The following is a 14,798-nucleotide window of genomic DNA, read 5'->3' as shown; positions in this document are numbered from 1 at the left end:
CAACGTCTGGTTAATCGTCTGCTGACTTCAAATGATGTCATTGTTGTGTGTCCTCTGCAGATGATCTTGCAGAAAGAGTTCCATGTCATCTACGCTTTGGCCCACGTGTGCGGTCAGGACCGCACCCTGCTGGCAAGCCTCCTTCTGCGGATCTTCAGACACGAGAAAGCTGAAGCCCCCTTACTCAGGACGCTCAATGACAGAGAAATTAGCATGGAGGGTAAGAAGCACAAAGACGGTTAATAAAAACATGCTGTCAAGTATCAACTAAAATGAGTTAACGGATTATTTTACTGCAGAAATTTGTAACATGAAGGCACGCCATAACTGACATTCTTGCCGCATAGCAACAAAGTCTTGTTGTTTCGGTTCATTAGTTTATCGAGTTAGTGCAGAAACATGCGCAACAATGTGCCCCATACGTTTGGATAACCTCCTCTGATTGTGCAATATCACCAGATGAGGCCACGACGTTGTTCAGAGCAACCACGCTGGCCAGCACACTGATGGAGCAGTACATGAAGGCCACAGCCACACCCTTCGTCCACCACGCTCTCAAAGACACCATCCTCAAGATCATGGAGAGCAAACAGTCCTGCGAGGTAAACAACCTACAAATCTGTCAGTTACAGTTGGATAGAAAAAGCCACATGACTGAGACCTTAGAGCTGCTATCTGAGCCGTAAATGTGGATTCTGGAGAAAGATTGATATTTAATTCATCAACATTTCATGCGACACAGTAAAAGCAACACATTTTTCATAGTCAGTCACAAAGACACGTTCTAAATTCAAATTAATTCATCTTCATTTCTGTGTCTGTTCCCCCTTCTCCTTCCTTTGTCTCTTTTTTTTAGCTGAATCCTTCCAAACTGGAAAAGAACGAGGACGTGAACCTGAACCTGGCTCACCTCCTCAACATACTGTCTGAGCTGGTGGAGAAGATCTTCATGGCGGCTGAGATCCTACCACCGTAAGTTCATAGAAGCACACACACACATTTGTTTTCCACGTAAATTGTTTGTACCAGCACCTTAAATAGAATTTGCAAATCTAAAAAAAAAAAAACCAAGAAACCCAAATAAGCCACCAAGTGTCTTTGTAATGACTCATCCAGGACGTTGAGGTTCATCTATGGCTGCCTGCAGAAGTCGGTGCAGCAGAAGTGGCCCACAAACACCACAATGCGGACGAGAGTAGTAAGGTAAACAAACACCTCTGATATGCATGTGGGACACAGCTTTTAAAAGGCTTTTTTTTCTGCATTTAATATCAATAATTTACTTATCCATTTCTTTTCTAGCGGCTTTGTCTTTCTACGACTGATCTGCCCCGCCATCCTCAACCCAAGAATGTTCAACATCATTGCTGGTGAGCATCTGTTGAAAAGCAAAAACAAAAACGTCCCCTTTCTCTGGTGAGACATGTTACAGTGTACGTTTCTTTTTGGCAGACCCTCCATCTTCAACGGCAGGCAGGACCCTCACATTGGTGGCCAAGTCTGTCCAGAATCTGGCCAACCTGGTTGAATTTGGTGCTAAGGTACGAGCTCTTTATCCCCGATTTATTCTAGTACTCAGCTGAAATATTGTCACAAGTACTTGTTAGGTGTTGTTGGTATGTGGCAGCTGACTCTTTGTTCTTCAATAGGAACCCTACATGGAGGGTGTGAACCCTTTCATCCTGTGCAACAAACATAGGATGATCATGTTTCTGGATGAGTTAGGGGTGAGTCACATTTGTTCGCTTTTTGATCAAATCATCCAGAGATGAAAACGATTAGTTGAGTCATTGACAGGTGATTAATTGGGACTGTTTTGATAATTAGGTCGTTTCTGATGGCAAACATCTGGAGCATCTTGAATGCTTTTTATGTAAGAGTACCGTAATTTTCGGACTATAAGCCGCTACTTTTTTCACACACTTTGAATGCTGCGGCTTAAACAATGATGCGGCTAATTTATGGATTTTTACGAATTTGCCGGAAAGTGAGATTGGGAGCAACAACGACGGAGAGACTGAGGAAGTGTGTGACTAAGTAATTCTGAGGCTGTTTAATTCTGACACTGAAGAAGACGACTTTATTGGTTTTAGTGCGCAGGAGGAATGTGAAGATAGCGATCAATTACTTTTTTCTGGTAGGCTACTGTATTTTTTATTTTTTTAACCAGCCGTGTTACAGGCACTGTTAGGAATAAAGCATTTATGGTACCTATTAGTATATGTTACCGGTACGTACCATCTTTCTGTGTAAATATCTCATGTTACAACGTGGACACCTGTGGCTTATAGACAAGTGTGACCTATATATGTGCAATTTTTTATTTTATTTTTTTTAAAGTAAGTGGGTGCGGCTTATATACAGGTGCGCTCAATAGTCCGAAAATTACGGTAAGCTTTATATTTTTGGCTTGAGACTTAAATGTCACATTGGTCTGAGGGCAATTCAATCAAGGGAATAATCATCTGATTAATACAGACTAAAAAAAAAATCATGTTAGTTACAGATTTAATACAGAACCTGAGACGACAGACTCTTTCCCACAAGCTAAGACAAATCATCAACTGTGTTTCTAGAACGTCCCTGACCTCCCCGAAGCCACAGAGCACTTTAGGACAGACCTGTCCCGGGACCTGGCTGCGCTGCACGAGGTCTGTGCCACACACTCAGACGAGCTCCGGACGCTGAGCAACGAGAGGGGCGCACAGCAGGTCAGATCACATCACCAGCTTATGTGACAATTTCTCCTGTTTTTTTGTTTTTTTTCGGAGACTTATTCATTACCGCTTTCCTTTCTGCAGCATGTGCTGAAAAAGCTGCTGGCCATCACAGAGCTCCTCCAGCAGAAGCAGGCTCAGTATGCCATGTCCAACAGCAACAGGTAGTACTGCTACTCCTCTTCTCCTCCCATCTTCCCATCCTTGCGCCAAGTCTCCTCCGCCGGAGTGCAGCCCAGAGGAGACCTAGCATGCTCTACCCTCATCACCATGGCAACCCATCCACCAACCCCTCCATCATGTCTTCCTCCGATAGTCCCGCCCATTCCAACCCACCTGCCATCTTGTCTTGTTCACCACAAGAGAGCTATGCAACAACAGCAGCTGAGTACAAGCGACGCAGTACTTAAAAACGTAAAAAAAAAAAAAACTTAAATAAAAACTTGCACCAGTGACTGACAGCCGTATGCACAAGAAAAATATTTTTCCCTCATAAACTGTGTTAATGATTCTGACTTGGGTACATTTCATTCCCTTCATCACGAGGGCCAAATATTAAGATTTCAAGAGGTTTCTTTGTACCCATTATGTGTTTTGATAGCACAGGTTGCCAAAGTGTATCCCTCCCTCCTCCTCCTCCTCCCCCCACCCCCCCACATCCTGCTCAATGAGGAAACTGACATGAAGAAGCTAGTTCTCTCAGTCCCCTTTACTGGTAACTGGATTATGGGCGATAATGCTTTTTATACTGTAATTAGTGACTGATTTATTTTAAGGTTGTGACAATATCTGCAAAGAGCTGAAACAAGCATTTCTGTCTGTTCTTTTATTTTTTTTCTTTCTTTGTTTTCTAGATTGGAACAAAGTCTTTCAGAAAAAAATATGGTTATTTTATATTAATAAATTCTCTTGCTGGAATCATGAGTATATAAGTGAGATGAGCAGAATTTTTTTTTCTAAAATTGTATCAGCTATTTTTTTTTTTTTTGATTATTTGGTTGAGGCTTTTTTTTTTTTTTTAAACTTCCCAATGCCAGACACGACACATAATCAGAAAAAAAAAAACAAGTAAAAATGAAAGTGTTTACAGCAGTAAATTTTTTTGGAATAGTACAGACTGTATCAGACATGCATGCACTTATTAAACTGTTTTTGTAAAGTAGATAATGGAGTCGTTCATTGTCCTCTGACGAAGGAAGGTGGAGAAATGTATTTCTAAGGTGTATTTTTACAATTCTGTTTGTAATCCACAGAAACGTGTAGAAAAATATCTTTATTCTCACTGCAGAACAAAGGCAAACCAAAGACTGACTGTTATACAGAAAAGTAAATATGACATGTACACTTGCAAACTGTGACACTCCCATCGGGTTTTGGTCATTTCTGTCACATCTTTTGACAGTGAAATACTGGATTTAAGTACAATAATAACTTAAAACTGTTTTGATTCCACGACCATATGGAGTTCATATCAGGTCCTCATCAGTCCATTCCTGGAATGAAACAAACGTTTATTTTATTTAGGAAGAATCCTACAAAAAGTGGTTCCACTGTGGCTGATGTGAAAATATCTCACCTCTTCTACCAAACGCGCTTCTTTTGCTACGTGGCCGTCTTCTTCGTATCCTCTCTTCCGTTTACTGGAACAGAGAAATTAGTTGAGTGTGAAATTACTTGTACAAACACATCTGAGTTGTTTGCAAGCGTTGGTGAACTCTGTTCCTTATCTCCAGTGTTAGTTCAGCCAAATCCTTGAAGTCCATTGTCAACACTCATTTAGTTAGTCTTACATCTAGTGTCCACTTCATGATGTCCATTAGTAGTTGTAGTTTTCTGTCTTCATTTCCAATCGCTGTAACTTCATTTAGAGAAGTTTACACCATGTGTAAACCGATACATGAGGACCTCCGGCCCTGCTGTCAGAAGCATTTTCATACGTAGCAAAAACTTGAGTGATTCGTCAGCATGTGCCTTTCACAAACGTGTCCACTTTATCTTACAGGACAGAGTGCACCATCATGTCACTGGCTGCTGCCATCCAGGTAATGTGAGATTTGTACGGATTTCCACCTGAGAATCAAAGTGTGGTAGTCAGACCGCACAGCCAGCCAAAGTGAGGCCTCATCCCATGAGGTGCACAACCGAAGACTGAAGTGAGTTTGTACTTATAAGCATGTGGCCTAGATTTCCTGGCAGTACAAATGCAATACGGCCGTTCTCCGTGGAAAACCACTTGCTGCATATCTGAATACTGTCCTTCCAAAGCCCTTTCCAAAATGCTTCAGACACCGTCAGCGTGTTGAACTTTGACAAGAAGCCTTGTCGTGTGAGACCTTGTGGAGTTGATTTCTATGAAGATCTGAGATACAGTGAACTGCAGAAATGTCTGAACTTCCTTTTTTTTTTTTTTTTTTTTCCTGGTATTCCTACCACTCCCTTAAAAGTGGTTACGGTTGGTGATTGACCTGGAGCCAGACACCCTGATCGGCCGCTCCTTTCTTTGGAAAAGCAGAACTTGCGTTGACGTTAGAGGGGAGTCAATCCAAAGCATTGAAGTAGCGTTTTCTGCTGTCATCAGGGAATTTAAACATAGCACCTCTTTCCAAGACGACACAAGCCTTAACTCCCTTTCTACTCACCATCCTCTCACCCACGTCACCTGATTTTATGATAAGCTCTTCCTCCAAACCATTGAGAACTTCCACTGTCTTTGTGTATAACCTTCCACGCAGCACTGGAACCACTTGTTACATTTTTTTATACGCTGCTTCATTTGTTGATATTATACGCTTAGGCTTCTATAGGAATAAACTGTGTTTGTGTATGACGTAGCTGAACAGAGCTGACGGATAGTCTAAGAGTTTGTAGGAGATACCTGTAACCTGTCCTGTGCATGTGTTAACCCTGAATGGATCCTGCTATAGTGTGTGGGCCTACATATATGCTGCTCTAACAACCATCACCTGAACTCCCTCTATGCCTTTGGATGTAAATGAAAGCTTTCATGCATTGCAGTCTCTCTCGCTCTCCCACCATCACAGGTGGTGTTTCAGTACACCTCTGCACCGACTGTTTTCATATAGATCCACCCTGACGAAGTCATGCCACGCACAGATTTATCAACTTCAAAGTCATGAGGGTCGGCCTCCAGTGCCTCCTTAAATGATCCAAGCAGCTGCAAAGTGAATCTGTGCCTGTCATAGCTCAAAAGTTTACCAAACTGTTTACTGTAGTTGCACTTAAGATACCACGGACCTCACCAAGTGTTAACGGACGAGTGGCAACGAATCAGCCTGAGAGTCTCCTCATCAGCTATACCACTATCAGCTGTGCTACCTGGTATGGATGATGGAGGCAGCGATGCGGCATGCTGTTGTACTTCCTTTCTGTATTTCATACAGCTGATGATGATGTGTTCCTTTTTATTTTTCTACCTGATACTGAACCTTGAACCTTTTGCATCTTAGATACGACAAACCGGGCTTAAATAAAACTGTTACTACATATGACAACGGATACCTGGAGTTGATCACTTGGGTGCGGGGCGATGAAAATACATCTGTGATGACACATGTATTAGTGTGACAGGGCTACAGTGACAATTTAGATTCAGTAAAATTGGTATTAGCACGCTGAAACAAAAGAAAAAAGCTTCACTATTATTGCCTCTTAATGAGGAGCAGATAAAAGTAGCTGACTGGGATCATTTGTTTATGGTTTAAGTGTTATTAAGTTTGCAGCTCCACTATTATAGTCTGACTTTTAAGATGACTGTGTTATGTGACAATATATTTCACACTGATAATGGAAAAATATGTTTAAAAAGAATATACGAGCACGTCACTTCATCTCCTTACTTGCTTGAAGTGGCAAACTCAGCATGAATCCTCTCCAACCTCTGTTTGTAAACATTCACCTCCTCTGATTTGGGCAGCTCATACTTCTTTAGGAGGGTTTTCATGCCTGAATGAATGGAGAAAACATTTGCTTAGATCTCAAGACAAGACTTGCTCTGTGCGTCACACAGCGAAGTGGCAACAGTTCGACATCGCCACCTTGTGGCGTCAAACTGAAGGTGCAGTTCACTCACGTCTCATTGAGTCGTACATCTTTGAGAGAGTCTCTTTGTCCTGTTTCAGTCCCAAGCATTCAGTCAGGTAGCTGTGTGCAGGAAATAATAAGCAAAGGAGATTGATTTCAAATAAAATATTAAGAGAAAAACAAAAAACTTTTACACATTTTCTTAAAAGTAGTTTGCATTCAAGGATTTCTTCAACACTCTGAAACAATTCCTGCTTTCACCCCTTTCATTCCTGTACATTTCAAATCCAAGTGACATTAATTTCAAAACCTATTTTCTAGTTTGTCCATTAGTTGTCAATACCAAAAATAATTTAAATCTAAATGCTGCTGCTGTTTTCCCAAAATAAAGAGGATTAGATTTCTTAGACAGAAGACAAAGTATTCCAGACCCATGATTTCAAATTCAAACTCACAATTGTTACATGTTTTGATTAAAAAAACAAGTGACCTACCTCTCCAAGTTCAGACTGGCTCTGGAAGCGCTGTTCAGAATCGCTGTCAGAGCGATCTGTGAGGGGGAAAACAGCAGTCCTGCATCTGTCAAGGCTGCCTGAGTCAGAAAGTCATCAGCGCTCTTCCTCAGTGACTCTGGGTTCTCCAGTGTGGGGTATCGAGTCTGATGGATTAAAACAGGCAACAATTTAATAGGACAAGATAAATAATCTAATTACTAAAAAGAGATCTAGATTATTGCTTCGACAGCCACACTGGAGGCCACCAACCTTGAGGTCGATGAGCAGACCCTCCATTGGTCTGTAAGGGTTGTGGACCACCAGATGAAAGTTGAGCTGCTGGATCAGCAGCAGCTCATACTCCAGGATTTGCTCCAGAACCCTTTCCTGTCCTGCTGGAGTCTCCTGCAGAAGATTGCCCACAAACTGTGTGCTGGACACATTGAACTCATCCACTTTACAGGACAGGTACGCACATGTCAGCCTGAAACCAAAAGGTGAGGTGGAAATAGGTTGAACTGACTGCTAAGACAAAGGTCTGAACAAACAACTGTGGTGATGTATACTGAATAATACTTTATTTAACACTGAATGGGGAGTGACGGTTTGTTTTAACTAAATTTCTAAACTCCTACACACTGTTTAACTTGCAAAAATACATTTATTTGTGACGTGTCGGTGCCACAAATCTTTGTCAGACAAATGGTTTGGTACAAAGAGAAGTCACCTTAGGGAGCTGATGTAACTCTGAAACCAATCAACACATCCCACATACTAAAGAAAGGCACCAACTACCAAGCACCACTCCACCAAATGACAACTTTCAATAACACACAGAAAGTAAGAATCCTAAATATATAACAACATTGTTTACATAGAATGGATAAAATACTCGGCTATGAAAGCCAGAAACCCACAAAGGCCAAAACCATATTCTCAAAAACAGAGACTCAGGTTGCCTCAGTAGAGGAGCTCGTAATAGCAATTAATTTAGAATCCCTTTGAAACTTTTGGAACTGCTCATCCCTCTTCTATGCACCTGCCTCATTAAGTGGATGTGCAAAGAGTGTCTTTGTCTCAGTTTTGACTGAACAAACGTTGAATCATCAAATTAACTTTATCCTCCATGTAACATCACTCTACTTGCATCTACTGTGAACACTTTTTCCCAGACAGAGCTACTTAAGATGTGGCTAAAAGCTACTTACAGTACAATGAAACTAAAATCCAGTTTTAAAAATGTTGAAATAAACAACATACTACATGAGCACTTTTCTTTAATAGTGTCAGTGCCAAGTTTAGGATAATCAGACTGCACTGCCCTTGTGTTTTGCTTAACTCATTTACTGTATTTAGGGGTCTGGAACCAGGTAAAGAAAATGTTTGCTTACAGTCGTCCTCGAATGTATTCATACCCTCCCACTAAAGAAGGAAAACAACAGCTGTCACTGAAATAAGTTGAAATTGACAAAATTAATAAGAAATAAAACATTTATGAAAATCAAGACATTTTGAATTGTGGTTCAACAGAAATATATATATATATATATATATTTTTTTTTTAAAAAGCAAACAAGCATGATGGGATCCGTAAACTAATATTTTGCTGAACAACCCTTTGAGCCAATCACTGCAATCAAGTGTTTTCTGTAACTCTCAGTCGGACTTCTGCACCTGTTGACAGCTATTCTGGTCCACTACTCATCAGCAAAGTGCTCTAATTTGTCCGGGACAGTTTTTTTTATTATTATTCTTTTCAACCACAATTCAAAAGCAATGTCTTATTTCACTAAATCGTAACTTATCAAATTATTTATTTATTATTACTTTTTTTCAGTTTCTAGTTATTTGAGAGGCTGCAAAGTGGAGCGGTGGTTAGCATCATTGCCTCGCAGCAAGAAGGTCGCCGGTTCACGTCCCGGTAAGGACACCTGGGATCTTTCTGCATGGAGTTTACATGTTCTCCCTGTGCAGCGTGTTCTCTCCAGATTCTCTGGGTTCTTCTCAAAAGGTCCAAAAACATGGTGAGGTTAATTGGTGATTCTAAATTGTCCGTAGGTGTGAATGTGAGTGTGCTTGGTTGTCTGTCTCTAAGTGTAGCCCTGCGATTACTGGTGACCTGTCCAGGGTGTCCCCTGCCTTCATCCTAAGTCAGCTGGGATAGACTCCAGCCCCCCCGCAACCCTAGTGAGGATTAAGCGGTGTATAGATGATGGATGGATGGATGGATAGTTATTTGAGTGACTATTGTGAATTTTGCCTTTCTTTAATAGAATGGTATGAATAAATCTGAGGACGACTTTGTACAAAAACTTGAACTGAAATTATAGCTCTCAGTGGGCTCTGGAGTTTTTTGAGTGTTTTTTTTTTTTTTAACTACATGTTCCAATTAAGAGAGATCTGTCACTGCTCATTTCTTGTCATGACAGCCACTACTCACATGATGATCCTGGGATGGAACTCCATAATGGAGTTGTTCACGTAGAATCGTCTGAAATAGGTGGCGGCTGTACCCTGCACAGGTGAGACACACACGGTTCAGGTGTCAGTAGGCTGTCAGCTCATGTTGTTCTGGTAAATCTGTAAACCAACCGCATACATACCACCACAGATTTGGGCATTGCGGGCTTAAAAGCATTGCAGAATTCCAGCAGCCTCCGCTCATAGTGTCGGAACAAGACGTCTTCCTCATGACGCTCCAAGAACATGGACTCACTCACTCCAGGCTGAGGAACAGGTGAAGTCAACCGTAACGCACAGTGCCCGCTACTAGCTTTTGTTTCAGAAACACTTTGCAGTTCGTATCTGCTACTTACCTTCCCACTTTCCCGCGCCTTGTTACGGAATTTCTGATTAGCTTTGTACCTCTTCTGCTCCAGTTCATCTTCACTTTTAAAAATCCAGTATTTTTTCTGTGAGCTGTTGTGGAACATGACGGCTTCTGCAATAAGAACAAGAGGTGGTAAAAGTGAGTAGAAGTTAGCCTGCTGCTCGAAGTTTGACAGGTTTGGTATCAAGTAACTTACGTGTGTTGAGTCTAAATAAACATTAGACCACCTACGACAGTGGTGCAGTGCGAAAACAAAAAATGGAGAAAATATCCTGTTTAAATCCTCCTGTAACTTCCAAAATCACCGTCTTAAAATACAAAAATACCAGCAATAACAAAACGGATGCGCGTCGTCATTATTTTACGTCAACGTCGTCTCCTGTTGATGACGTAGAGGTCTACCGTAACTCAGGATGCATCGCGCACCCCAAATCACTCTCTCGCTCTCTCTCTCGCTCTCTCTCTCTCTCTCTCTCTCTCTCTCTCTCTCTCTCTCTCTCTCTCTCTCTCTCTCTCTCTCTCTCTCTCTCTCTCTCTCTCACACACACACACACACACACAAAGCTTTATGGTCATTTATTTTATTTCCTTACATTAGGGCCTAAATATTTCGTAAATATTAAGTATTGTATTAAATCAAATGGGTTATTACATAAACCCTACATTAAGCTCAGTTTTACAGGTTTATTTGTGGTATCCTGCATTGTGCCATCAATGAAAGTAGACCTACCATGACAATGATTTAAAAATGAACCTCTAACCTATAGAAATGATTGTGGATTTAAAGCCTATTTAAAGGATGCAGCCTATTCTTACCTCTTACCTCTTTATTAAAAAAGCTCATTATGCCACGTGACCCTGGACTTTCACACTGTCCGTGCTCCACACCTAAAAGCTATCAAGCATGCACTTGAGAAATCAAAAAAGGTTATAATACATAGCCTATTTTTTTCATATTTAGGCCTGCATTGCGTGTTACACCGTCTGTCTCCACTTAAAAAAAATAAAATAAATAAAAACTCAATCACGCACCCAAACCCACGTGGATGAAAGTTGAGCTGCTTCATGTCAATGTCGGTCAAATGCTTGGATTGGGATCATTTTAGATGGAGGAGCGCAACAGAAATTGAATCACAGTATGTTTAGACAGACCCGCTCAGCCCCCACCAGTGTTTCCGTACACCGTAATTTGCATAAACATGAGTAATTTATGAATAATAAATGCCCTTGCATTCAGCGGGAGCCGTTAATTTGCATATCACCACAGCTACAGTTTTATTTCCTTAGTGCGGTGTTATCATGAAGCCCTTCAAGCCCGCATAAACCCGAATCAAAGAAATAATGCTTTAACAGGTATGTGCCGAGGACTGTTTTATAATCTTAATCTCTTTTCTCTACAGCCGTTAAAGATGTAAACTTTTACGTGTGCGCTGAGTGTGTGAGAGGCTTGTAAAACGCTATATGTTCAATGTGCAGCAGGCTTCCAGACTACAGTATCCATCGCTCGGTCTTGCCCTGCAAATTGCATAAACATGAAGTGCCGATGCATTATTGATGAGACCATTGCAACGTTTACTGTATGTGCGCACGTGTGTGTGCGCGCACCGCCAGCACGCATAGGAGGCGTGCGTGTGTGCGTGACTGTGTGTCTGAGCTGACAGCCTTACACCTTTTCCTTCTGCTGGTTCGCACGATTCCGCAGTGTGTGATGACTTCTTTTTGTCTGTCTTGTGTTAGAACATCTTGAAACACAGGCTGTTTAATTTTATTTATTTGTGTTGGATTTTTTTTTTGCTTATATTTTTGGCTGTGATGAGAGCCCACTGCAGCCTGCATCTTCTTTATTCACAGAAAAGAAATGCTTGGATGCTTGGAAGTGAGGCAGCAAGTAAAACTCTGTGTGTGTGTGTGTGTGTGTGAGAGGGAAGGTTTTGAAGAGAGACACCAAATTTTAGGTCAGGTGTGTGTGTGTCTCTTTGAGTAAAGGTTGTTCCTATATAATCTGACAGGCAGTGTTTTATGGGAAATCAGACTTGGGTGATTCTGTGCCTTCCCCACATCAACTGAATGATCTTTGAGCCTCCCTGATCAAGTTAGTTTCGTCCTCCCAGAGTCAAGTCTGCTGCACTCTTGTCTGTTAGATTTCAGCTGCATATGAAAACCTTTCCAGGCATGCTGAAAATGATTGCAATTCATGGACACAAAGTCAGCTAAAATTCGGCCGCCGATGCTGTGTGAGGCATCACCTTGGCTGTACACAGCTTTGTAAACTATTCATGATGATGATAATGCTGAGGAGGGTGAGGAGGAGAAGCTGGAGGAGGATAATCCCCACCCCGTGGCCCACCTTCCTCGTCTCATCTATGAAGTGACTTTCTCAAAGGAAAGAAAATAATTTAGGAATAGCCTAACCTTGACAACGATGCAAATGATTTCTTTGACCAATGAGCTTGCTTAATCTCTTCTTCTCCCCCCCCCTCCCACACTCTGATTCCTCATGTTTGCTGCAGCGTTCAATCCATTTCGGCTTCACATGCCAACAATTAAATCCTGATTCGAACTCCCTTTTAAGTGCATATTAATTTTCTGCCCTCCATCCCGCACAAACGACCCCCACCCCGCCCATTGGTACTGCGGTTGCCATGGCAACCGGGGATGGCAGTGCTGATGTCAGAGACTCCTCCAAGGACACTCATGCAGGCACTGGGTCAGGTGATATGTACCGCTGCTGGGCATCAACTAACACCCAAGAACAAAATGGCCGACATCCCTCTCATATTCACTTTTTTTTTTTTTTCTCTCTCTTGACGCATGGGAGAGTCTCTCTTTGAGCTTTAAATAAAAAGAGGAAGTGCACGTGTGCTTCGCCTGATACCTTCTTTGTTTTGATGATATGTGTGATATGGATGATGTGGGATATTGTCAGTGTGATTGGTGTGACCGAAACGCATCACAGAGCTGAGCTGTCTGAGCCCCTCAGAGATCAGCTGTCTGTCTGAAGAATTTAGAAATCTGTCTGGCTATTTAAGTGCATTCACATCTGTGTGTGCCTTTTGTGTTTGAATGTGTCCGTACATTGGTTTCCTCAGGTTGGCATTAAGCAGCCAAGGATTTTTTTTTTTTTTTTTTTTTTTTCCCCTCCCCTTTTAAAAGACACAAGGAGGACGGCTGGGGGGGAGGAGGTCAGCGCCTGGGAAAGGTGTTTCTGCGTCTACCGGCTTCTTTTTTTTTTTTTTTTTTTTTGCCTTCCCCTCCCCCTCCCCTCCAGACACTCAGCGCTCCCCCACCGTCTCTTTCTCTCTCTGTCTCTAATTGAGCTTTGTGTCTACCTCCATCTCCATTCAAATCCAGACTCATTTGCATACTGCCGCTGTGTGCTGGACAGCTCCCCAGCTGTACAGTACAAAACTAAATGAGGAACACAGACCCACTTTACGTGACGTGAATACTAAGCAGCGAGGATAGTCATTTTCCTGTTTCCTGAAAATACAGCTACCTGAGAGATGAGGGGTAAATATGAAGGAGTACGGTTGTATCAAATCAGTGCATTCAGAGAAGGCATTACGAGGCGGAAAGGGGATGCTGATATACAGGCAGGGTTTATTATTTTTAATAAAACAAGACACGGCAGAAGATATCATATACTCTAATTTGACAAAAAGTTGTCAGATATGCTGTGATGTACGGAGGAATTTGTTCATAAAAGCCAGTTTCACATTCATGCTAGTATCTGTGCAGTGCTCCTCCAATTTCAAATATGTATTCATGTTTTTAGCAAACATTCTGTAGGAAAATACCGAACCGCCTTTTTGGGCCCAATCACGCCATAATTGCTCCCGTTTTGACCACATATCGGCAGGTTTAATTTGAACCCAGCTGCCCCTCTGGCTTTCCTCTCGTTTCAGCCCTGTTGAGGCCCGACTCTGAGCTCTCTTGAATTTCACCGGCGAGACTTGCTCAGCATCGAGGAATTTTAGGGACATTTTTTGCTTGACTGCACGGAGACACGTAATTGTGTTGTATTTTTGATGCACTCCAACCACACTTAACAGAACGTGTTAAGCACACTCTTAATGGGAACCTTAAAACCCCAAGGCCAATTTTCATTTCTAGCTTTCTAGCATATTGGTAGAGATTTGTGACATTTCAACTCATTTCAGTATTCAATCAAAGCCATAGCTGGAGGGGAGAGCACTGGTATGCTCTTTACGGCAAATCCAACTGTCCTTGGTTTGCTATATGCATACAGCTTCTTCCTCCACAGTCAGACCTTTGAGAATTGGATGAAATTTGATGACCCATTTTAACTTTACCTAGAAGACAAATGCAAACAGTGCAAAAAAAAAAAATGGTTCATTTTTTTCCCCCCCTTCCCCTCTCAGTAAATTTAGATGTAAATGTTTTATTTCGAAAACAAAGTCACTCACGATCATTTGTAAATGGCAGCCAAGATTTAAATCACTGGGGAGTGAAAAACACGTCGTGCTTCATCATTCTGAGCAGCTCAGCTCTGATGAAAATGTAGAGAAGGACAGATACAGAGTGATGTTAAGGTGCAGTAATTCTGGTAAAAAGAAAAACCCAATCCCTCACAGGACAATGCTCCAACAAGTCCTCCAAATGACCCCTTTATATCCGAGTGCAGCGTCCTCACCTCTCCGAGCATCCAGGCCACATGGACGAAATGCTGTCCTGGTAGAATAATGGTTGACCTGC

At 41.8% G+C, this 14,798-nt stretch overlaps 2 protein-coding genes across 3 annotated transcripts in view; one reads left to right on the top strand and one right to left on the bottom strand.

The window, feature by feature from the left end:
- Positions 1-3,644, top strand: part of rasa1a (RAS p21 protein activator (GTPase activating protein) 1a) — a 29,223-nt gene extending 25,579 nt beyond the window's left edge. For both annotated transcript variants that reach the window (XM_008285495.1, XM_008285496.1), the window contains exons 17-25: positions 61-220; positions 460-602; positions 857-972; positions 1,117-1,203; positions 1,303-1,370; positions 1,453-1,541; positions 1,650-1,727; positions 2,577-2,711; positions 2,802-3,644. In XM_008285495.1, the coding sequence (XP_008283717.1) occupies positions 61-220; positions 460-602; positions 857-972; positions 1,117-1,203; positions 1,303-1,370; positions 1,453-1,541; positions 1,650-1,727; positions 2,577-2,711; positions 2,802-2,885 (960 nt within the window). In that variant the 3' untranslated portion in view covers positions 2,886-3,644. The remainder of the gene's footprint in view (positions 1-60; positions 221-459; positions 603-856; positions 973-1,116; positions 1,204-1,302; positions 1,371-1,452; positions 1,542-1,649; positions 1,728-2,576; positions 2,712-2,801) is intronic.
- A 327-nt stretch (positions 3,645-3,971) lies between these two features.
- On the bottom strand, positions 3,972-10,434 carry ccnh (cyclin H). The gene is made up of 10 exons (XM_008285494.1): positions 10,279-10,434; positions 10,069-10,193; positions 9,856-9,978; positions 9,693-9,766; positions 7,523-7,736; positions 7,253-7,416; positions 6,808-6,878; positions 6,575-6,680; positions 4,294-4,357; positions 3,972-4,210 (listed from the first exon to the last, which is right to left on the bottom strand). The coding sequence occupies exons 2-10, from the start codon at positions 10,183-10,185 to the stop codon at positions 4,184-4,186; spliced, it is 960 nt and encodes a 319-aa protein (XP_008283716.1). The 5' UTR covers positions 10,186-10,193; positions 10,279-10,434; the 3' UTR covers positions 3,972-4,183.
- Positions 10,435-14,798: the final 4,364 nt, after the last annotated feature.

The sequence above is a fragment of the Stegastes partitus genome, unplaced genomic scaffold (genome assembly GCF_000690725.1).
Source record: "Stegastes partitus isolate 25-593 unplaced genomic scaffold, Stegastes_partitus-1.0.2 Scaffold404, whole genome shotgun sequence".
NCBI classification, from domain to species: domain Eukaryota; kingdom Metazoa; phylum Chordata; class Actinopteri; family Pomacentridae; genus Stegastes; species Stegastes partitus.
Note: the sequence above shows the minus strand (reverse complement) of the source record. Positions and strands in the feature narration are given on the sequence as shown.

Bases quoted from the DNA above. Each gene is read 5' to 3' on its own strand.
- ccnh (XM_008285494.1), bottom strand. From the start codon at position 10,185: ATGTTCCACAACAGCTCACAGAAAAAATACTGGATTTTTAAAAGTGAA. The intron at 6,681-6,807 runs GTGAGTGAACTG...CCATTCATTCAG, and splicing joins GATGTACGACTCAATGAGAC to GCATGAAAACCCTCCTAAAG. The intron at 4,211-4,293 runs GTGAGATATTTT...GTTTCATTCCAG, and splicing joins AAGCGCGTTTGGTAGAAGAG to GAATGGACTGATGAGGACCT.